General features: G+C 39.9%; 1 protein-coding gene across 1 annotated transcript in view; it reads left to right on the top strand.

Moving 5' to 3' along the window:
- Window positions 1-24,701, top strand: part of fmn2a (formin 2a) — a 54,366-nt gene that overhangs the window by 7,522 nt on the left and 22,143 nt on the right. Inside the window, 8 exon segments of the mRNA XM_042501563.2 lie at window positions 1,716-1,879; window positions 6,073-6,225; window positions 7,745-8,335; window positions 8,338-8,436; window positions 8,439-8,578; window positions 9,101-9,242; window positions 15,068-15,155; window positions 20,281-20,342. Of these exon segments, the coding sequence (XP_042357497.2) occupies window positions 1,716-1,879; window positions 6,073-6,225; window positions 7,745-8,335; window positions 8,338-8,436; window positions 8,439-8,578; window positions 9,101-9,242; window positions 15,068-15,155; window positions 20,281-20,342 (1,439 nt within the window).

A 24,701-nucleotide genomic window follows, 5' to 3' on the forward strand; every position in this document is an offset into this window, starting at 1 on the left:
CCAATGTATGATATTAAAATGTAGAATAAACAAGCCCTACAACTCGAGGTGGAGGACTCGAGTCACATGACTGGACTCAAATCAGACCTGAGTTGCCAATTTGAGTACTTGGGACTTGCTTGAACATCAATAAAAGACTTGACGTGACTTTGACTCTGTTTATAGTTAAATTTAAAATATAAATACAACTACAAAAACACAACAGACTGACACCACACAAATATAAAATAACGCTTCCATACTTTATTAAAGAATTATATTAAAACAGTTTATCCAAAAGGAAATAGTACAAAGCAAGTTTAAAGTGCCAGCAAAATGAAAGTGCCAAAAAATGTAATCAGGCTAGGTACTCAGGTAGTCATGCCTCTGGGATTGAGACTTTGCTTAGACTTGGGATAGATGACTCAAAAGGACTTGATGTTTGTTTTATTAAAATTTGCATTTTTCTTAATGTTGACAAGTCCTTTTTTGTTTATGAAACATGATTGGGAGATTGCTAGTGCATTGCATGCGAACTTGATAACCTAAAAAGGAGTTTTAGACAAGCAGAGGCCAATTCATAAAGTAGCTATCATGGAGGGGGCAGTCCAAAAAAAAGTCAAACTTGGATTCAAAGATCATGTTGTTGATGATGGTGGAAAGAAGAGAACAGCAGTATACAAGGTCTGCATCAAAAATCACTGACATGACCACCACAATGTCCAACTCCATCTATTATAACAAAACCCACACAGACAGTATGTTCATGTGTCTTTTTTCACTTTTGGATGGTCAGTGGAAATCAATGAATTTATGCATTTCAATGCAAGTGTCCATATGTATGACCACATATGTGTCTATGCTGTATGAAGCAGCAGCTTTGAGTCCAAAACAAATACCAAACCTCACCTGTGTAACTGATGTGATTTGCTTGACCTGAGCAATTACTTGACTTGACTTTCTTGACTTATAGCAGGGACTCTTCTTGATTTGCTTGATACTAACCACACTAACTTGAGACTTGCTTGAGACTTCCTGTGTGACTTAATTCCCCCTCTGTAAAAACAAACAAATTAGGAAATTACCTGAAAAAGTGCTTTAAAATTGTAGATTTCTTTAACACAATTTATATATGTAATTATGATGATGTTAAATACATATATTCTTAGAAAAAAATCTCAAGCTTTTTAAAAAATAATTTTCTAAATCTTTGAATTTTTTTTGTAATTTGTGGAACATTTATTACTGAGTTGCTCATTGTCTTTTTCCCATGTTTTGAGAGAAATTGAACCAATTTGCTCAGAGTTCAAAGCTTTGAATACTTGTGAAAGGTGTCTGAAAGCAGCACAAGAAAAGTGCTGTTCCAAGGGTTAAAAACCAAAATTAATGTTAAAAAACTGGGAGGGGTAACATTAGACGCTGTTAATATGTCTTGAATGTCATTTAGCTTTTTTTTTTTAATTCTATGCACTGCACAATTAACACCCTCTCTCTTGTCAACCCCATGGAAATGGTGTGAACAAAGTTTGCATGAGTGGGTGTTTAATTATCACATCTTAAACTGAGACATCTCTTTTCAACTCTTTGGTCAAAACAACACTACACCTAGTTATCATATCTAAAAATAAATCAAGAACCCAGAATCTTGATAAATTTATCCCCACATCCTTCTTCAGTGTAGAAAATTGAGCTCTGTATTATTTAGGCCAGTTTCATTCTTGTTTTTCTGTCCTCAGGTCACACTCTGTTGGATTGGCTGTGCACTCATCGCGAAGATGGGTCCACAGAAGAGGAGGCGAAGGAACTGTGTCACCGAATGTTGGTCCAGGGTCTGTTGCACCCCTTTAGCGACAGCACAGCAGAGCTCCATGGTGACAGCGCTGCCTCAGCTCTCTTTAATGTAAGACCTCTCTTTTCTCTGTCTACCATCTCGCTTGTGTTTACAAAAATGAGCCAACTTGCATCAGCAGCTTGAGGCGATATATTTTAGTGTTAAAAATATAGAGGTCAAAGTTTCACGCTTTTGGAGGCAATACTGCAGCACCGCAACTACAATTTTAAATTTAACTTACTATGTTTTGATGCATCTTGTTAGTATTTGTCCCAAAGGGCTAGAAGACAACATGATCTGACATGTGTGCATCAGATGCTATAGTCAAGAGATGCAGTGTGAAGCGATTTGCAGTCAACGGCGTATGTACAGTATACAAAGTAATGCAAAGCTTATGTAATCTGTGTTTCTATATTTATCACTGTAGAGACATTTTATTATCTGAAGAGCAGTGGTGCATGTAGACAGGCGGAGCACGTGAAAGTTAATTTCATGAATCTTTAATTCTCCATTCCAGTAATGCTTTGCGCAGACCTAATCTCGTGTGCATCACATTCCCCTCAACAGTTCACCACAGCCACTGTCAGAAACATTTCTGTCAATTTCCCCTTGTAGCTGGATTTATTCAGCTGAACCTTATGTATTTTTGCTGTAGGTTTGAGTTGAGGACATATACCACACAAACAAATGATAAAGATACATGTTTATTAGAACTAAACTACCTTAAATGCGTTTTTATTCCTGTTTTTGTATGTGTGGATGTGTTGACTCAGGGTGTGTGTTGATGCTTAAAAGAGGTGCAGACAGTGAGACTAGTGTAATTATCTCTTTTACCAGTATTGCTATTTGTGGCGCTACAGATGACAATATTAGTTGGTAAACCACTTTTGTTTAGACTGAATTATCTCAACAGCTATTGAATGGTTTGCCATTCAGTATTATAAAGACATTCAAAAGGATACAGCCTTTGTTGATCCACTGACTTTTCCCTCTAATGCCAGTATAATGTTGACATTTGAGATTTTTATTTTTTTCTCATTAAATTATATATTGAGTTTGTGCAGATAAATTGACAGCACAAATGATTCAATTCATTTTTTATTTATAAACCCTATAATAACAAATTATAATTTGCCTCAGATGGCTTTACAAAATACATCCCTCTGTCTTTAGACCCTCACATCAACTAAGGAAAAACTCACTAATTGGAGGGAAAACGCAATAGATTTTGTAAGAACAATAAAATTACAGAAGATGACAAAATGATAAATAGGAAAGAGAGAGAAAGAGAAAGACAAAGGGACAGAGATGCACAGCGACAATAAAAGTAACAATAACATAACATATAACAGTATGAATAGGCATAGATATTAATGTCACACATTAACACAAAGACAGAAAAATAATATGTCAACTTTTTAAAAACTAAAATGTCAGTTTTCCTGTTTTGGGGCATTTACATTGACCATTACCATTATCATTGTGATCATGTTGGCATGCTTATGACTGAATTTACCTCAAAGTACCACTGTCTATATAAATGCTCACAGACACACAGACTCTCGGTCTTGTTGAATACCAAAGAATGTGAGCAGATTAGTGTTGGTCTCTAGCTTCAAATGTTCCTCCCCCTTAGATGTTTATACATGGACATACTGTAAACTGTACACATTTATGCACATTAAAGCACAGTATGCATACCTAAACACAATAACTAAACACTCACCACAGAATATGCACCCTCTAAAGCCGATTTGTCCTCTCAAATACAATCACATCTCATTGTGTACAATCACAAAGCAGAAGACCCGAATGCAGAGCGCTTTCTTCTAATGTGCAACTCTGCCACATGTGCACCTAAATATACAAAAGGACAGCCCCAGACACCCATACATGTTCAGGCATTTCCTCGCATGACTGGATTAATAGCAGTCCCTCTGACATTCACTCAGTCACACACAAAGATGCACACACACACACACACACACACACACACACACACATCTGTGCTTGCGCAGACCATCTGCTGACCATGTTATGTAACAACTCCACGTGCCTTGGGCTGAGGCTGCTCTTCCCCAGCAAAAAGCTCACCATGTCAGGATTGTACTCCTGCCCCCCCCCCCCTTTTTTGTTTTGTGTTTTGTGTGTCCTCCTCACTCTCTTCCTCCTCCATTCTGGAGCGTGGCCTGGAGTCCTGCATTATTCAGCATGATCAAGAATAACCTTTGCTGTTGCCATTCAGAGTGCAGAAGTCATTGTTATTGCTTTCTATCTTACAGCTAATCTGTCTCTTAAAATAAATCATCGCAGTCCGTCTGTGCCTCTCTGCAACCTTTTCACTTAAGCCCCTTTAATATCTCAAACTTTTTTTTAGATTCTTTTTCCTTTTACAGTTGAATTCCATCTTGAAATGAATCACTTACTGCATCAGCTATGTCTCCTCTTTGTCCATCTCCCTATCCTTTTATTTCCATCTTTATCTCACATCTCCTATTTGTCCTCCACTTTGCTACCTAAATATGGTGTTGTATCCAGTGTCGTTACTTTGCTGAAGTGAAGAAATGTATGAGTTGTTCGTTTCTTGTTCTGCATACCGGCCGAAATTAAATACCTCATCTGCTTCATGTCCAAAAATGAGGTTTGGGGAGGATGAGTATCTAAGAACTCTGTATAAATCAAGTGGCATGCTTTTTATACTTAGCAAAACATTGCTGAGTGGATAAATACTAATAAGTGGCAAGTGCTCACATCAATCTAGCATGCTTTGTAGCTTGTGTGTGTAGGTCAGGTTACCGTAACTCAGCTAATGAATGGAGGAGATATTTATGCTCACACATTATTCATGCACCTATTAAGTCTTCACACAAATAAAACAGACTTTTGTGATCTATCTGTTCAATGATTTGCTGCACATTGTGGTGTGTTAGTATTAAGTGTGTCATTGCATGGTATAAGGCTCGATGTGCCTAAGGCTCTATGTTTCCTTGAAAAATAAGAATTAAATGGCAGTTCAAAACATTCTTTGAACATTTTGGAATAAGCCCATTTGTGACCAACAACGCACATGAATGCTGTTTGGGTCAACGACCCACAAGTGGCCTTATCGACTCTGAAAGTCAGAGTCCACATGTGACCTTAAAGACTCTGTAGCACACCCCTACACAGGGTTTAAAGCCTGCAAGTCCCTTCCAGTTGGTTAAAACTAAAGAAACTTCTTGGATGAGAAGCAAAATGTCTTCAAGGAAATGAAACAAGTCCAGTTACCAATGAAATAGCACCTATGGAGTCTCATTTCCAGGTCATTAGATGCAGAGGTATTTATTGTTTTTTGACGACCTGGTAATGAGACTTTGTCAGTATTTAACAACCGTGGATTGAGACTAAACTGACTCATTCTTCCAGAGTTCCATACAGCACCTTTAAAGAAGTAGGCTTCTGTATGATGATATAATTACAAATGTGCTGATAAGTGGCTGCTTGTTTGAGGTGATTATGAAGGTACTATTTGAGAACATTTAAAAACATTAACATTTAAAGTATTTAGCAGTTATCTTTCTTATTTGTCCAAATGTACACTTTGTTATGTTATGAAGTGACACAGGAAGAAAGAGGGAGAAGGGAGAAGGTCTACAGGAATTATTATTTCAATGTGTTCTTAGGCTCCATTTTTATTATCTCTGAACAATGATGCTGAGCTCTTAGATGAGTTCCAACAGTATCTTGAGCTTATTCAGTAATGTGAAGTGGAGATGTCCTTTGTTGAGTTTTTGTTTGAAAAAAACAACAACAAAAAAACCCCGAAACAAATACAGACTGGACAGTTAACTTCAAAAACTAGAATTCCAGCTCAGCCCACAAAGTGGCAGTATTTGATTATTGTACCTTTAACTCGTGTACGTAACATTGTGCTTTGAGTCAATAGACAAGAGTTTGATAATTTTCTTTCAGTGTCTCAATATTGTGGACTGCGTGCTCCATTGCTGATTTAAATGGGAAAAATGTAATGGTTCTATTGCTGCTCATTATCTTCAAGTGTTTCCACACTTGAAGCGTGCAGAAAGAGCTAACACTTGACTCATATCCCCCCTGGATGTTGTTAACCTTTAATCACAGTGCATCCTACCATGTGTTCACACTGTTGGTCATATACAGGCAGCACTATTCCTCTATAGTGGGAGCAAGTCATTTTAAGTACAAACATCTTACCTTGGATCTGATCTCATTTACAATATATGCCCTTGCTTGTTTTCTGTGTGCAGGAGGAGCAGCTGTACACCTGGGCCTCTGTGGGCCTGCCTGTGTCCTCTCACCTGTGGGAACTCTACAGGGGACGAACCACAAGCAGGGAGCAGAGCTTGAGGCCCCCTTTGCATCAATCGTCAGCCAGGACAGCAGGAGCGTTATACTCTCAGGTTGGTGACTTCCTCTCTTCATCTGTTAATATTTTACAACATGATTGCCCTGTCTGCACTCTGTGCATAATGCTGCCTTTGATTTATGGTGGAGGGTTTTGTTTTACCACCAACAGCAGAGACTTTCTTTCTTTCTGCTTCTACCCTCTTAAATAAATACATACGTATAACAGGTAAGCAAGTATTCTTTCTTTTGTTTTCTTTTCACATTTTAATTTTGTGAATGTTTTTCTTCATCCTGTTTACATTTTTAATTCTACACAAATAAAACATGTACATGCAAAGTGTAGAATTTCACAGGTTTCTTGCAAAGTATTTAAATTAAAAATAATACAAAGAAGTAGATCAAAAACAACAGAGGCAAAGAAAAGCAATAATACCACAAATAAAAGGTAATATATAAATGAAATACTAATTGAAATACATAAAAAGATGTCATCACATAAAAGCAAATCTATAATAGCTTTAAAAACTGATGTAAAAGAAGGTTACAGGTTTCGAAACATCTTGCCAAAAAAATACAGTTGAAAATTAGCCTGGTGGCTAACACTGGCACATTTACAGAAATGTTAATCAATGTATGTTGTCCTCATAGATATAATAAATGAAATGAAATAAAAGTCACTGATTCTGCCAGCCTTATCTCCCCAAAGAAACACAAAATGACTACAAAGAGATGCAAAACCACCACAATGTCTGTGTGTTTTGATCCTGTGTAGGAATGGTGGTGGGGCCTTTTGCATATCTGTGCCCATTGTCCCGTAATCTGCCCATGCATTTCATGATTATCTGGCCCTGAAAGATGCATTTGTTAGAGTTTACGTTTGATTCATATTTAATCTTGACCTTAAATTTATAACAACATGGCCAATGTAAGGTGTTGAGGAATACAGTAAACCTCTGTCTCATCACCCAGAAGTTGCTCTGGATAATTTGCATCAGCTCAGTGTCTCAACTGTAGATCATTTTTTCTCCACCAGAGGTCAGGCTTGTCTTGAAAGACCCATCAGATTATTTCAGTGAACCTCTCTGTTCCCTAGAAGAGTTAATAAATTAGGAAGGCCATACTGACTGAATGTTTAACATTCAACAATGTGACCACAACTGGGGAATGTGTACGAGCAGACACAGGCCCTCCCCATGTGAGGCCCAACGAGACTCACTGTCTCTGGGGTCAAATCTCTCGGTATCCCCTCATCCCTGCTCTAACCAGCCTGGAGCCAGAGGTCTGACGGAGTCTAGACGTAATGGACTTTCTCGACCCTTCTGTAGCTCACAACTCTGTCACTAAGTTCCCTCAGTTGTGGGTGTTTTACTGTTTATAAAATGTAATTTATTGAATGATAATGTGGCCAAGATTTAACAGCAAAATTTATGTCTGCTTTTCAACATTTAAAGAACATTATGGGCCTGGCTATGTGCTGGAACGTAGGATTCATGTAGAAAAACATCAACTCGTGGTCCGTCTGTGAACCCTAATGTAAGTTAAAATGTTTGGGGTTTTTTTGTTCACCGACAGACAGAATCCAGCAGGTTGAAGTCGGGTCAGTCATCCTCAGAGGATGAAAGCAGTCTCATCCCTCAGCTGGAGAGGACCATCGATGAGCTGCGGATTAAGATCGCTGTGTTGCAGGGCCAGCAGGCCTCCTTGGCAAAGGGCAGCGGGGATAATATGGGTGCTCTGGGCGCTGCTCTCCACAAGGCCTCACAGATGAGAGGAGGAAGATTGGGGAAGATGAGCCAGGAGGTGTCTGTCCAGACCTCACCTGTGGAGGAGGGCTTTAAGTTTGACGTGCCTTTCAGCGGAGGATCAGGCAGCGTGTCGTCTACTATTTCATCCTCCATCCCAAAATCTACAGAGAGCTTTGTCTGCACGTGCCAGCAGAAGCAACAGAGCAGCGCCCATCCATCTCCCCCTCCCATCTCTGGAGGTATGCCCCCACCTCCACCACCACAACCACCTTTACCAGGGGGTGCTGCTCCTCCTCCACCACCACCTCCTCCCCCACCACCTCCTCCCCCGCCTTTATCTGGGCTTGGACCTTGTCCACCACCACCTCCCCCTCCTCCTCCACCACCACCAGGTTTGGGACCACCACCACCCCCTCCTCCCCACCTGGTTTTGGACCTCCACCCCCACCTCCTCCACCACTGGGAATGGGCCCACCTCCCCGCCCCTCCACCTGGAATGGGCCCCCACCTCCACCACCACCCCAGGCTGCGGGCCTCCACCACCACCAGGCCCCATGCCCTCCATGATGGTCCAGGAAGCCGCCCCTGCCAAGGCTGTGATTGAGCCCCCCAAGCCAATGAAGCCACTCTACTGGACACGCATACAGCTGAATGCTAAAAAGTAAGAGATAGATACGGATCATTTGCACAAAGGTATTCTCTGAACAGTAGAGATTTCAGAGGAAGCTTGTCCACTTAAGATAAAGATCAGCCACGTGCTGTGACGGCAATAGAGATGCTAACCTTGTGGAAAATGAAAGTGATGCAGTCCAGGCATTGTGGTCAGCAGTGAATTGACTTGGACCGTGTTTTCTTTCCTTAATAAGGCTTGGAAAATTGTTGCCGAATAAATGTCCAGAAATAGACTACTTGATTTACTTGTAAGTGAGGAACTTGATGCTGAATTGTAATTTGTTGGCTGACGGATTTGACATGCTTTGCTCCTGGAAATTTAACACGCAAAAGATGAAAAATGAGTACTCAGAAAACAGAAGGACAATTTGGACATGTCAGAAATGCCTTTTTTGGTGAAATAACATGAATTAGCCTTTAAAAGTGGACTTTGCTGTACTTTTTAAAAACAATTTATGGCAGATCAAAGCTCACTCACTGTAAATAATTTCTCTTGCCTTCGTATCTTTAGGGCGAGTGCCTCCTTGGTGTGGGAGACAATCGAAGAACCAACTGTGGACTTTGAAGAATTTGTGGATCTGTTCGCCAAAAGTGCTGTTAAGGAGAAGAAAAAGCCGATTTCAGACACAATCAGCAAGTCCAAAGCCAAGCAGGTACAGTTTGTTTTATTGTTTTTTCTGTTTGCCTCCATATGCAGTTAACATATAGTACACTACATCTCTGCTGATTTTTTGTGTGTTTGCATATCCCCCTGAGTCACCAAGTATGGCTTCTCTTCAGGGCTTTTCCCATCTTCACTCTCACTCCTCTGATGTCCCGTTCCCTTTCCATTTCTCCTCACTGTCGTTCTCTGAGTTGCTTTGAGTGACAGGAGGAACTGCTACAGCCAGACAGTTATTATGTGGTGTGAGCTCTGGCTCCCACCCGACTCCCCCGTGACCATCCAGTGGCACCGAGCCAATGTCTCGCGTGCGGTGAGGAAACCTCACGACGGTGATGACTGTTGAGAGAGAGAGGGAGGGGAGGAAAGGAAAAAAGGAGGGAGGGTGGGAGGGAGAGGCCTGGGAGCTGTATGTCGTGATGTGGTTCCTCCCATTGTGCTTTCTCTATGACTTAGTTTAATAGTCAGACTGCTTGCCTCCCCAATGCCCTTTATGTCACTCCATCAATCTGCAAGTCGAACATTTGATGTACGATTTAAAGCTGCTCCAGTCCACATTTTTATGTTAATGTGCTGTTTGCCCACATGATGTTTCTAAATCACAAATAATGTTGCACCGGGGAGGAAAGTTTCACCTCCATAATTGAGACCCAGTAGAATCAGCCGACAGTTGTTGCTGAGATGAAATGTTGGTCTCAGGCGTCAACGTTGGTGGGAAATCTTCTTAGTTTATGGGAAGTGATGAAATGAAACTCAACACCAAAACATAAAACAAACAAGAAAAGGTTTCAGGGGAGTGAAAGTTTGACATGCGAGCAACTGTTGAACTCTTCTACGCTGACCAAAATTAAAATGAAAATAATAATAATTTAGGTACAAATCATTATTTAACTTTTGATACACGTTCCATCCCAGGTGTGGAAAAGTTGATTTACCTTTCATCAGTTTTATTGTCCACTGGGACAATTTTGGAATTCCTTGCCTGCAGCTTTTATATTTGCTGCTTTAAGGAGTTTCAAGTAGGTACATTATGGATCTTATTTTATAAAAGGATTTTATTTTGTAAGCTCCTTAATGGAATTTTTTTTTTCATGTGAAATTTGAATCTCCAATGTTACTAGAAACTATCTAATATATTGTAATTGAGTGAAAAGTACATTTTTAGGTGGAGAAATACAGTATAGTAGAAGAATAAAGGCAACGGAAAATAGTAATGCTTATATATACATAAGTACCCCAAAATTGTACTTAAGCAGAATACTTGAGTTACAGAGCAGGCTGGTGGAAACTGACATGACAGAGGAGTGGAAGAAGACACATAATTGTTAATGTGAACCTTGAAGTGTCCATCAGACAAATAAGAAGAAAACCATGTCAGTGCAGTGCCATAGTAACCAACCCAGTTCAGTAATCTATCCAGTAAAATGTGATGATCAGTTGTCTCAAAAAAAATCTAAAATACTAAACTAAAATGAAATATTTGCCTTTATCATCACGTAATATAATGCCGTTGCGTACGTATGTGCCTTAACCGTAATATGGACTTGTGGTTTCACAGGGGACACAATCAGCGGGCTCCTGGGTCAAAGTCCTAAGTTTGTCTGACCAACCCTTCCACCCTGAACACCTTCTTACGTGGACTTTGTCGCTCTCTATACTATATAGCCTGACTTCCCCCTTTGCGCCCATCATAACGGATGACAGTTTGCAGCTCATAAGTCACATGATCATGGCCTCCTGGCTCACAATCACGTGGGCTATGTACGTATTATAGTGCACTACTTTCTGTATGAATGGTGAATGAGAACATCCTGATTATTTTACTTTGTTCATGGGTTCACTTGAGTGTGAAACTTTTTGCAGTGCTCAGTGTTTGGGAGAATCGTGATATTATGGATGTAAAGAGTTCTGTATAAGAAAAATACCGCACATGCTTGTTCTTCAGCCACATGTATGTTTCTATATGGACTATGCACATATCAGAAAGTTACTCAGGAACTGCAAATTAAAGCCCCTTTGTATAACTTAGAAGAAAAAAAACTCACCTTGCAGCTCTAATCCACTAGAGCACAAAAGTCAACAGCAATGGGAAACAGTAGATAAGCTGAGTGAGTTTGCCCTTCACAAGCATATCATACCTTCATACAGGAATTTCTTTTCAAACACTGAACACAGAAATAGCCGTCATCAAGCATGTTGACACTCCTCAAGCTGTCAGATATTTCATTTTTTATTTTTTTAGAGCTGTGAGACGTAATGAGTGAATTCACTTTTGTACAGATCAGCACAATGCTTGTGAGTCTACATATAGGCGATGACGCAGTCAAGGGAGACGGGGAACAGCCAGAATAAGTGTCCTCTTCTCTATTAAAATAGACTTCCCTTGATGCGTTGTTCTGATTGATGGAGCTCTGAATGAGTAAGTTACCACATCATGGAGCTGCTCGTGTTGTGGGTTTGTTGCTAAATTGCGACGGACATAAGACAAATTGAGGTGGGTGTGGGTTGAATTCCCTCAGTCCTCACTGCATGATACTGCTGTGGATGTTCTCCTGCACAACAATGGTGCTGAGGTAGTTGAGTTCAATAACAGAAAAATAAAAACATACAGAGAGCTGTGAATAACTCCAATTTGGAGCCAACCTTTGACATTTCAAGCTCGAGTCATGAGGACCGGCCCCAGGCCTAGAGACAGACGATCACATTTTCTACTACATGCAGCTCTTCCCATCCCGCTGTGTGTTGGCAGTTCAAGTGTCTTGCTGATGAGAGGGGACAAGTATCCTCTCAAGAGCTACTACTAGAGAGTAGCTTTGACGTCAGTGCATGGCCAGTTTAAAGGCCTCTGCTGACATCGGTGTCAGATATGAAGAAATATCAGCCAGTGTTAAGTGTTGACCCTGCTGTCTGTCTGTAGAGAGCTTAAAAAGAAGAGCTTTCTTACAGTCTGCTGTCCATTTAATACAGAGATAGTGCAGGTGCATGCTGCTATATTATGTACTGTGCATCTGTTCAAGATTGAAGATACTGTTTTACGGCACTCTGGATCAGTTCAGCACCATTTTGACAAGTATTTGATTTTTGGGATGGAAAGTGTGTTTTAACTTCTGGTCAAATAAATGCTAATAGGCAGCTTTGGTCTCCTCAAGATTTAAAGTCTAATAAATTAGTCTTTTTACATAAGACTTAACTTTTCCATCCTGCATGAATTATAAGCAGGTTAAACGAGGATACGAATAAATGAAGCCCTGCATCTAATGATTATTTTAATTACTGACTAATCTTGTGATTACTGTCTAAATTATGTGATTAATGATTTGTTTATAAATTGTTAGAAATTAGCGAAAAATGCCCTTGTTTTTTCTGAGAAACTCAAAGATATTCAATTTACAGTCACAAAAGACTGAGAAAAGCTGCAAATGCTCAAGAGTTAAGAAGCTAAAACTCTGGGATCATTGCCATTTGTGCTTGAAAAATTACTAAAATAATCAATCACTAATCAAAATTGTTGCAGATGAATTTTCTGTCAGTCCACTAATCTAGGGGCTTTTTGGTGCTGTGGGTTATGTTTCACAGCACAGTGAGTCTTTCCCAACCTTAAAGGGACACTTTGCTGATTTTCAACCAGCTTTCAACCAGCTGTATCAACACAATAAGTATGAGTGTATGCGGTTAACTTTCCTCCATTTAACCAGTGCCCAGATTTCCCTCCTCCCCCCCAGCAAAACTTGCTGTTACTGGAACTACAGGCTGTACCACGCATTTGCGTATTGCCCGCCATCTTTCGCCAACCTGGCCGCCACCACCGCTGACACAAAGAGAGCTGACCAAGAGACACACCCACCCTTTTCTCTGTCTGTTACTGAGTAGCATATTTCTCGCCTGAAATGTTTTCAGAAACATTTTTTAGTTTATCATTTAACTGTAATACGAGCTCCAGCTGGCTACAGGGGACACATCTCAATATTTAGAACATGTGCATTTGTCCCCACAAAAAGACCCAACTTTTTTTTGACAAGATTAAAGACATTTAAACCACAAACTGATGCAGAAAAATTGATGCCAAACCAACTAAAGCACAAAAATCGAGTTTTGAGTTTGATGCTTAAATTTCTCTGGTAGAGGATCTCCAACCCTCCATTTAATGTGTCCAAGCTAATGTTAAAACTTAATCTACACCCTTGATGATAAGTCAGAATTAGATTGGCAGTATGATTATTGTTTTAACTGGTGAGCGATCAATGTGAAGATTGTGCAAAATTTTTGTATTCCCCACACCTCCACTGCTCAGTTCAGACAGCTAGGTGATAAAATAGGTTTACAATATATTTAAAGTATATTTAGAGCTGTGCTGCAGTGTAAAACAACTAGGTCAGGAGCTTGATCCTACAGTTTAATGTCAAAGAGATTAGCTTATAAGTAATAATTATTTTCTGCTGCAAACTTTTTTAGTTTTCAGATCTCTTTCAGCTCCTTTTGAGAGGACAAGTTGTACCTCCAGTGATTTGTCCCTCACATGTGAATCAGAGCTGTATGGGATTGATGAAAGTCCATATTGGCCAACCCTGAAATGATAAATGGATCAAAAGATCAACATGTAATTAATGTGACTTTAAGGATTTCTTTTAACCAAAAACCTACACACATGGATCTCATAAGACACTGAATTAGATGGATTTTTTAGGGTTGTTTTCTTGTCCCCACAAAAGCTATTGATGAAAATATTCGTCACGAAAATAATTTCAATAACTGTAGTGGGTCATGGATCCAGCTGCTTTTTATTATGAAATAATACAACTGTGAGGGCTTTTTCATTTTAGATTTATGTAAAAAGTGTAAAGTGATCCTCTGTAACATCAGGCAGCTCTGCGAGGTAGTAAACCACTGGAGTCTGTTTTATGTAAGTTTAACCTGGAGCGTCACGTCAGCTGATAAAACATGACTAATGATGTACTTTTTTTCATGGCAATAAACAGCTACCCTACACAAGCTATCATAGTCTCACTGTGGAAGCCGTTCGGCATCATATCTCGAACGGCGTGTCCCCTAAAGCTGTGGTCGAGCCAGGAAAACGGAGACAGTTGGGGCCTGGTGATATAACTTCCTGTGTGTTTGAGAGGTCTGTGGTCTGTGTGATCTGGTTTGGATGGAAGCGTTCTGTCTGGATCACAGTAGGCTACGGGTTTCCTGTCCTGTCCCTTCACCACTTTGCTACCCGGCGCACACTTCTGCTTACTCAGGCGAGCTGTGGTTCATAATGGCCCCATTGGATGCAGTTTCTTATGCATAATAACAACACTGGCTTGATATTCAACTCCTGGCTGTTTGACAAGTCAGTGTTATTATTATTAAGCTAACATTTGTTAATATTGAAGCTTTTGGAGCAGGTTTGATTTTGGAACACAATAGCTTTGAGCACAAGTTATTTCCGCTTCCGAGAAAATATTGCTGCGTTGTGCAATTCCATATTATATATAAGATATTCTCTGTACATTTAGTTTCAGGACTTCATGTGAGCATACTTCCCATAACAAATATGCCTCTTGTTGGATAAACATTTTTATTTGCATGACTGAAAGTGATGGATGTGGAGAAATTGTTTATCATCATAAGTCAGCAAGGCAGCATTTTAATGTCACTAATGTTTGCAGATGATTGGTTTGAAGTTTTCCTCCCACAGATGGAAAAAAATGTTCCTGTCTTTTTTTTCTAGTCAGTTATTCAATGTATTGTCTGCATGTATGTTTGTGTGCATGTTGCGGTATATGGAGAATTAACATCTCTGTTCTTTTTGGTCTTTGTGTCAATAACTCTTAGGTGGTGAAGCTGTTGAGCAACAAGCGTTCGCAGGCTGTGGGTATTCTGATGTCCAGCATTCATCTTGACATGAAGGACATCCAGAATGGTAAGTGTTACCATGAGGTCATCTATCTGAATGGCATTATTATAGATACCTCTTCTTTTATTGATAATTCCTGCCCCACTGTGCTGTAATGAGTTAGTTCTTGTCACACTGACACATAATCAAATCAAAAGTTAATGTAAAAACAAAGTGCTCATGGTTAGGGCTCGCAAAAGACAGCACAGTGGGGTCGACTTGCCAAGAAAAGTAGTACAATAACAAAATCCACAATTACGCATCTGATCTTACATTCTTGTAATGCTTTGAAAAGAACTCTGCACTATGGAGAGAGTACATGCTATACCCGCCTTTTACTACAATATTCAGGTGGTACTGAATATTGAAAAAGACACACACTTTTGTTGTATTTCTGTATTTATTTTCCAGAAAACTTTTATTTAACCTGGTTAGTCCCACTGAGATTACAAAATATATGTAATTTATATATATATGAAAATCAATATATTATAGAAGGTTTTTATAAGCTGCACTACTGGCATTGCTCTGAGGATGTCACTTTTGTGTCTCGGTCCAACATGTTGGTCCAGGCTAAAATATCTCAGCAACTATTGAATGAAGATGAATCCCCTTGACTTTTGTGATCTCCAGACTTTTCCTCTAGCACCACCACGAGGCTGACATTTGTGGTTTTGAGTGAGTTTCCTCAGCAACTATTGAATAAATAGCTACAACTTGGTACAAGCATGCATATCAAGCATGCATACCCTCAAGATGAATTTAAATAAATTTGGTGATAATTCTGGTGATGTCTTTGTATTCAGTCCTTTAGCTTTTGAACAAATTCCTGCAAAACATGTTTGCATTGTCAGTGTGAGCATGTTGGTATAAGGACAAGGACATTCAACTTGCTTTGCCATTAGGGCCGCTTTTACAAATTGACAGGAGGCTAGGGGCTAGTCAATAAACAAACTGTAGCCCAATGCAGTTCGCAAGTGTTCGCAACCCCCAAGTGTTCGCCGCGGGGTTTCTAGGAGTTGAGGACATTTGGAGCTGTTGGGGGTGCTTGGTTATCCTCCCCTGGCACTTTATGGTGCCTTATGATCCTTCAAAGTGCAATAATGCGTCCATGTGTAAATCAATATATTTTAATCATGAATTAGAAAATGGTTGGCGGGCCATGCAGTACCCTATTGCCAGGCAGATTTGACCTGTGGACCTCAAAACATAATAGTGTATAAATATAGCCTCACAGAGCTTCTAGCATCACTGTAGACTTTTACTCTTGTTGTCGTTTGTATGGTCATGAACTCTATGTTTTATAAAATGCAAAAAAAAATAAACTCATTACCATTTTAGGTTTTATACTTATGTGTTTTGGTAAAAAAGCCATCTTCAGAGCACCACAAGCGAGGTATTCTCCTCTTTTATAGACAATAAAGTGCTATTCTCAGGTGTCCAGTGGAGGCACTAACTAACAATAAACAGTAGACAGCTCACTGTGTAAACACACACTGAACATTGACATCTAATCTCGTCAGAACAGTTTCTGTATACAAAATTAAAATGTTGGCTGTAGTTTTGAGATTGTTTTGTTTGTTTTGTTTGTTTTTTTGGATTGCTGCTCTTCCAGTTCATAAAATACATCTTGTTCTCAGTGTACTTGGAACTGAGTAAGATTGAGTATTGGCTGAGGTCATTGCCAAATCTTAAACCTCCCTCTAGTAGTTAGCTTTATCGCAAGTCATAATGTCGCAAGGCATCTGAAATGTTTTTCCTTTGTTGCTCTCCCCCCCACCAGTCTGTTTTCCTTCGCTCTCATTTTGCATAATCTCTCCCCGTCTAACATCCGCGTCGTGTTTCTTCGCGGCGCTCTGTCTTCCTCTTGATGAGTTGTCACCATCTTGTCTAAACGGCTTTGTTAAAGTGAAGTCATTCAGGAGATGTTGATGGGAACAGACTGTTTTCCTGTTTTAGTTACTCTCTGATTGCTCTCCAGTCTTCGCTCATCCATGTGTCTAAACACTCTGCCTCATCTCCTCGTCCTGTTCAGTCCTCCTACAGCTGAGCCTTTTATTACCGCTTCAAATCTTTATCTCAATGGCAACCGAGTAGGTTACATTAAAACAAAAGTGAGCCACAGAATCTATGATTGCTACGTTTTGTACACTTGTAGGAATAAAGAGTTACTCTGCAGGCTTGCTTCTCTGCAGTATCTTGTGGTTTCTCACTCTTGTATGTTTCTGGCCTTAATGTCAGTCTTTGTCAGTATGTCAGTATCCATCTCAGGTCAGAGTGGAAGGGCAAGTGAGGGCCACTCTCATCAGCACTGTTATTCATCTCCCTTGTTAGGACAGTTTTTGCCATGGTGCATAATTAGCGCTGATTGGAAACTTCAGTTTATCATGCAGAGTAAAATCCAGAGGGAAGATATCTCAGTGGTTTGGTGGTGAAGTATTTCTCAGTATTATGTGCTTATTCCCCAAAACTATGGCATGCCTACTGCCTTGCACAAACAAAGTCTCCCTAGAAAGTGTTTTTTATTTACTTTGTCATGCATTCTAATTGAATGATTAGTAGGGGTGACTAATTATAGCCTTAAAAAACTCATTATTTCACCCAAAGGACACAACTTTAAAGACTATTATATTAGCAATGCTATTGTTTTGCCATTCCTGGAATGATCTCATATTCCGTCGAAGGATTAAGATGATCAAAGAATCAAAGGACAATTTGTTTACAAAAGAGAAGGATTCATTCGTCAAAGATTTGTAATTGTCCCTTTCGGTGTTGTGAATCATTCTTTTATTTCCTCTTGGCGAGCAGTGACGAGCAAAGCCATCATCACTCGGATATCTCGGACTTGAATGAAAAACAACTTCTGAATCATTGATTTAGATGATTTCTGGTTTATGACGACCCAATTGCTCAGTGAGAAGTCAACACATTTTTCTCTTCCTCACAGCTGTTGTTGTTTGTTGTCAGACTTGGCCCGACACTCTGCATGTTTCATAGGACACTTCCGTGCGGTGTCTGTTTCCTGTGAGGGTTCAGAGTGCCAGTCATAGTATTAGATTGTGGTTGCCGGCGCCACGCTGGGGTTGAATGTGGTAGTCAGGGGTAGACCCAGGCAGATGGGTCTGGCTTTTGGTCATGAGAGGTCTGTGTCAGAGTGATGATACGGCTTTCTCCCATGTCTTTTAAAAGCCGTCTCCAATCAAAGCAGCCAGCCAGACTCTGGTTCGGATAGTAATCAAAACCAAATGGCTACAAGAGTGCGAGAAACAGAAAAGGGGAAAAATCTGAGAGAAGGAAGTTATTTTTGTGGTGAAATTGGAAGAGGAGAGAGTGTGAAGAGGTTAGAGTGTGACAGCAAAGAAGGAGTGGATTTGCCCATGTGGCACACGAGTGAAGAGATTAAATAAACTGCAGGATTACATGAAGACAGATAAAGCAATATCAGTGTAAAAAACACCAGACAGGACTGACTGGATCAGTACAACAGTCACTCCAGGCTTTTTTCCGAATGAATCTTCTTTCTCGTATTTTTTTTCTCATCATCTTTATGCTTATTTAGACCATCAAACCCAAACCATGAAATCATAGCCAGAAAATTCCATATATATATATATATATATATATATATTTTTTTTTGACTGATGTTTTGTTGGCCCTGTTAACAAAAATCGAAAAATAGGAAAGAATTGAAAAAATAATAATTGAAACAATAAGTTGCATATTCAGCAATCATTTTGTTTCTTTTTTAAGATTATTTTTTAGGGCTTTTTGACCTTTATTTTGACAGAACATCTTTAGCGTGAAAGGAGGAGACGGGGATGACATGCAGCAAAGGGCCAAGGCCGGAATTAAACTCACGGCCACTGCAGCAAGGAAACCGTCCCTGTACATGGGGCGCCTGCTTCACCAGGGAAACCAGTGGGTGCCTCATTTTGTATCATATTTGATATGTCAGGCTTTTATGGTAATTAATAGATTCCAAAAAAACATATTTTGTTTTTTTTTAAATGAACATACATTTTTCATTGCAGTTGTTTTTTGTCATTTCCCCCCAAAATTATATCCTTTTTATCACCATTTCAGGGCATTGCAGTAGGATAAAAAACAAGTTTCTGTCCTAATTCAGGCAAAGATGGACTTTAAATTTCCCTCAGAAGACATTTTCAGGAAAGCCATTCAGCCCCTGAATGCCCAGGGTGTCTTAATTGTGATTATAAAGTTTCATGTGTCTGTGATTATGTGATTATAAGTCACAGTAGGTCATTTTAAACAATGAAGTCAAGATTGCAAACAACAGGTTTTCCAGGAAAGTAATGTTAATGTGGATTACATGCACAGAAAGTTGTGTATCAAATATGATACAAATGGCATTTTAAGTTAGGCTTACATGAAGTAGAGTCACATTGAGTGTCCAAGCATAATATATGATGCAAAGTGAACACCATGCATTGAGTCCATCACTCTGCGTTCCTTTCTCCTCTCTGACACAAGCTTTTCCCTCTGTACCTCAACAGCAAATCAGCAGATCAAAACAATGTGAGTAATTTGGACACCCACAGCATGATGAAATACATATATAGGTGTCAAGTGCTTCACTGGGCGATTGTGCATACAGCAACACCTCAGCCTCAACACCGCAGACCCCCGGGCTCTGTTTGTCTTTAAACATTTACTTTCAAAGGATTAATGCTCACGGGCGCCAGGTCCTCGCGCCGAGACAAAAAGGCGACACCAGGAATTCAAACACAGGAGTTCAAACACAGATCTTTGTACCTTTGACAGATTTCTAAGACCTCTGTATTTGTGTTTTAGTTTGTGGCCCCTTCCATGCTATCGTGATGAGAGCTGATATCTAACTCGCAGCACATGACGCTTCATGTGGTTCATGCAGGGAGAATTTTGCCCTTGTTTCATGCCACCTTCAGATCCAGCAAGGCAGCAAAAGTCAGATTTGAAAAAGTGTTCTGTATAATGTTTGTGACCGTTGTTTCAGCCAAATGTTTTCATCTAGATTAAGAAAGTGGAGGTCTGTTTGTGCTGCTTTGATTTCTGACTTGTTAACGTTGTTCCTCAAAGGTAGCAGAGAAATGTCATGACATGCTTTAATGTTAACATTCACATTAACCATGTCATCCTGTTCTTCCATTCACAGCCGTTCTAAATATGGACAACACTGTCGTTGATCTGGAGACTCTGCAAGCCCTTTATGAAAATGTGAGTATAACAACAGGCTTTAGCACTGCAAGGCCCTAGCCAGTGTATTGTTTTTCACCCTTACCTCATGTGCCACCTTGCCCCTCAGAACAGAGTTACAAGGGGTTTTGGCATCTTCCCTTAAGAAATGGCTGACCCTTCAAGACCCTGATAATCAGTATTTGTGAATGCTGACATTTATGTAAACAGACTCAACAAATATTGCTGAACATTGCAAATATGCCTTCTTCCTTTTCTCCATTTGCGGTTGTCAGGACAGTCACGATTTGTTCACAACTTAAGTTTTAACCAGTGCTCCTACCCTGCCAGTCTGCGCTGATGGAGTGCTCCATTTTCCTCAACATTTGATATGTATATGGACATGAATTGAGCCTTCCAACTGTACTCTGCGTTCGTCAGTATTTGAGCAAGTTATTCTTAAAGTTTATGGTTATAGACAAAATGGAGCAGTATCACTGGAAATTTTGGTAGCTGTGTAGCATAGTTCAAGTCACATCCAACCGAAGGAGTCCATGAAGAGATTTTATAAAAAGGGTAAATTTGTATGAATCTGTAACATAAACTAAAAGAATTCTCCATCCATACTGATATATTCAGCGCAGCCTACATTAAAAAGCAGCCCACATTATTACGACCTCCTCCACCATTGCCTCTTTGTTGTCAGAAACTTTGACTTTGCCCTCTTGTGCTATCTAGTGGCCGTATAAAGGCAGTGATGTTTAAAATGGATGAAAGGGACGTATCTACTTTTGTATATAATTGGAGTGTTAATGAGCCCCATGAGTGTTAATGTTAATGAACACCACCCTACCCCTCTATCCCAGAAAACATTAGGAGACCCTACCCCTCTATGTGAACGTGCAAAACCTTGTGCTAAGGGCTAAGTGGTTGGGGCAAGTGGTGTTTTGAGATCGGGCCTTGGAATTAGAGCTATGTATTTATGGTTACGACAGTCATAAATATTTTTTAACTTTGCAATTTTTTGACTTTGAAGGGAGGATGATCACGACTCATGTGGATGGTGGTTTCAGTAAAGTCAATAGACCAGTGAAAAGACAATATTCCAAACTGAGATACACTTATGCACTTTCCTGCCAATGCACAACCATATAAATACACAGTGTTGAGCAACAAACCCAGTATAATTATACAAAGTAACACCACTGACAGCCAGGCTGATCTTGACTGCAGCATTCGGTGTGGGAAAAAACCTTAGTCTCTTTTTTTTCTCTTTTCCTCTGTGGTTTGCTGCAGAAGTATTATTTTGGAATCTGCCTGTGACAAATAGAATGATTTATGGTTACACATTTCATGCCATATATGAATAACAGGCAATCATTTTATTATAGAATGAAACCTAAGAAGACTCAACAAGCCGTGATATCAACTAAAGCAAGAAAATCATTCATCAGCTCTAAGCGTTGTTTTATTTGGCACTTCCCTGAGGGTAAGCCACAAAACAGCTATTGCTATCAATCAAAAGATACCTTTCGAGAATAATGAAAAGCTGAACTTTTGTATACAGTGGAGGTGGGAAAACACGTCTTAATTAAATTGGTATGTTTATAGTATAAAGCAACATGGTTTATGCTCTGTCAGTCAGAGATGTTACTTCACTTCACACATATTACTCTACAATGCAGTCTTGGAAATAAAGGTTCCAAAAGGGTTCATCCCGAAGGGCTGAGGATCCATTAAGAGGTAAAACCACTGGTTAGTGTAAGAGAGACCTATAGGTAATGTAGTCACTTACTATTTTTTACTTTTACTATTTTGGGTGGGTTCTAAATTATCTTTGGAATATAAAAGGGTTCTGACTAGAGTCTCCTGGGTGGGTTCTAGATTAAACCCTTGCACTGTAAAAAGGTTCTCTGTAAACCCTCCTCCAGGTGTGCAACCCAGTCTCATTTGTCACATGGTGACGGTCGGGCAATGACCATCAACAGCACGAGTTCAGAGTGAGAACGGCTTGAGTAATCACGTAATATTAAGAAGCGTGAGTGTGCTTATAGGCCAGGTGAATGGTAAGGTACATGGGTCACACAAACAACTGACTTTCATGCGGGAGCCTGGAGTTTGTGTCCTTTGTGGATGTGTGTGTGTTTGTGTCCAGATTTTGTGCACCGTTTGTGTGTGTGTCTGTCTGTCTGTTTTCCACACCTTGCCATGTGCCTTTTTTTGGTTAAGCATAACAATCAGTGACTTTGGTGCCTAATCCCAGCCAACGTGACAGTTCGCGCTGTTGTGTGATCATAGGGACTGTGCTGCTTCATCCCACCTCATGCATTTGTTGACATCCCCATAGCAGCATCCCTGAATGTCAGCACTTGATGTGGCAAGGATACCTACACCATCATAGGTTGACAAGGAAGGTCACTGACTGAACATCACCATGTGACGAGTTCAGATTGAGAATGTGTTCGGGTTCTCAATGGAATCCCGTGGGTGGATTCCAGATATAACCATTAGAATATAAATAGGGTCTGGGTAGAACCTCCTGGGTGTGTTCTTGTTAGCACCCTTAGAAGGTGGAAAGGTTCTGGATAGAAACTCTAAAGAGGATTCTGGGTGGAATCACAACACATTTCACAACCTCTCACATATGGTTCTAGGTATTACCCTTTATGATGGGTTCTAGGTAGATGCCTCTGAAAGGGTTCTTTTTGGAACCTTAATAGAAGGTACTACTGGCTACGAAAAAGGGTTCTCCTACGTGAATAAGCTAGAGTACCCTACATGGTTCTAATTAGCACCTTTATATCTGAAAGTGTATGCAGCATTCCTATTCCATGTTCCACTTGAAAGGGTGAACTAAAGGAAGTGTGCATTAGATACCAAAACAAACAGGCGAGCCGCAAACCGTACTGGTATGTGTGCTGTTTGGCGACACAGTCAGTCTTGTGTAGGTCTGTCTGCTGGCCTGGACGGAGATCAACGCTTTCACATAGTAAACATGTTTTCTTCACACTGGATCTGATTGACTTTGCTTTTGTAATGCCCCCGTGTGAAGGAAATGATAGTTGAGAAACCCGCTGTTTGTGTCACACAACTCGTCTTGTGGTTTTAAATTTAAAAAATGAGAGACTGCTCTGAGCTTTGCCAAGTGAAATGGCCACATTTTATTGTATAATATTAACATAAGGAGAGTTACAGAGCTGTCATCACTACTTTCCAATATGTCTACATTTTGGCTATGAGGAGCTCCTTGTATACAGTAAATACATTGTCATCAACCTTCACTGATAGGAAATCTCCCCCCGCCCCAGTGGAAACGGTTCAGGACCCGTTCGCAGTCTGGTCAGTAAATAATGGAACATGAAAACGGGGCATGTTTTCCACATTTCAGCTGTAATACAGTTTTAAGATGCTGTGAAATTCCTGTGAATTGCTTTTTGGCACAACTACACAGGAGAGGCCTGGACCTTTGGCTGCCAGAGGCATATTAATAATGTTGATCATGGGAATGAGACTGAGGCTTGAGACAAGCTGTAGTTATGAACCAATGTGTCATAACTGAGGATCAAAAGTCTTCTAACCTCTCCACTCACCCCGAGACTTCAAGCCCTCTCTCTCCCCCCCTCTCTCTCTCCTTCTCCCCCTTATGGCCTAAGGCTATGTTATTGAGTTGAGGAGCCAAATTGTTTCTCTTTTGTATTGCGAGACTCCATCCTGTCTGTGGGTCTCCAGCCCCCTAAACCACAGTTGGCAGCACAGTCAGCCTGTCTTGAGGAATGCGAGGGGCTTCTAATGGTTACACCCTCACTCACTGTGCTAGGAGCGAGATCACACACTGCTCTCCCTCACTCTCTTTCTCTCTCAAACTCACAAACAAACATGTTGACCCACACAAATGCGCACATATTGTACACCAGTGCGAGAAGAAGTATGCAGATCCTTTACTTAAGTAAAAGTACCAATAGCACCCTGTAAAAATACTCTGTTATGAGTTAAAGTCCTGCACTGAAATTGTTACTTAAGTAAAAGCAAGTGAGTATATTTAGGAAAAAGTTCTAAAAATATTAAAAGTTAAAGTACCAATTACAGAAAGAAAAACCAAATTAAAACCTCAAAAGCTATTTTTTAAAAAACACCCCATAACTAAAAAATATTTTAAATACTCAAAATTGTTTGATAAAAAACACACCCTAAACTAAAAATTATTTAAAAACAATAGACTACCCCCCTCAAAGAAGTTGGTAATCTGTATTCTGTCAATAGACTGATTGATGAATGAACTGTTTGGGCATTTAGTTCTAACAAAACATCATACTTTATAAACTCCTTTTGTTTTTTATGTAAAAATCTTAATCTGTAAAGTACCTACAGCTGTCAGATAAATGTAGTGAAGTAAAACGTTCA

The sequence above is a fragment of the Plectropomus leopardus genome, chromosome 13, assembly GCF_026936395.1.
Source record: "Plectropomus leopardus strain MGB_pleo_1.0 chromosome 13, ASM2693639v1, whole genome shotgun sequence".
NCBI lineage: Eukaryota > Metazoa > Chordata > Actinopteri > Perciformes > Serranidae > Plectropomus > Plectropomus leopardus.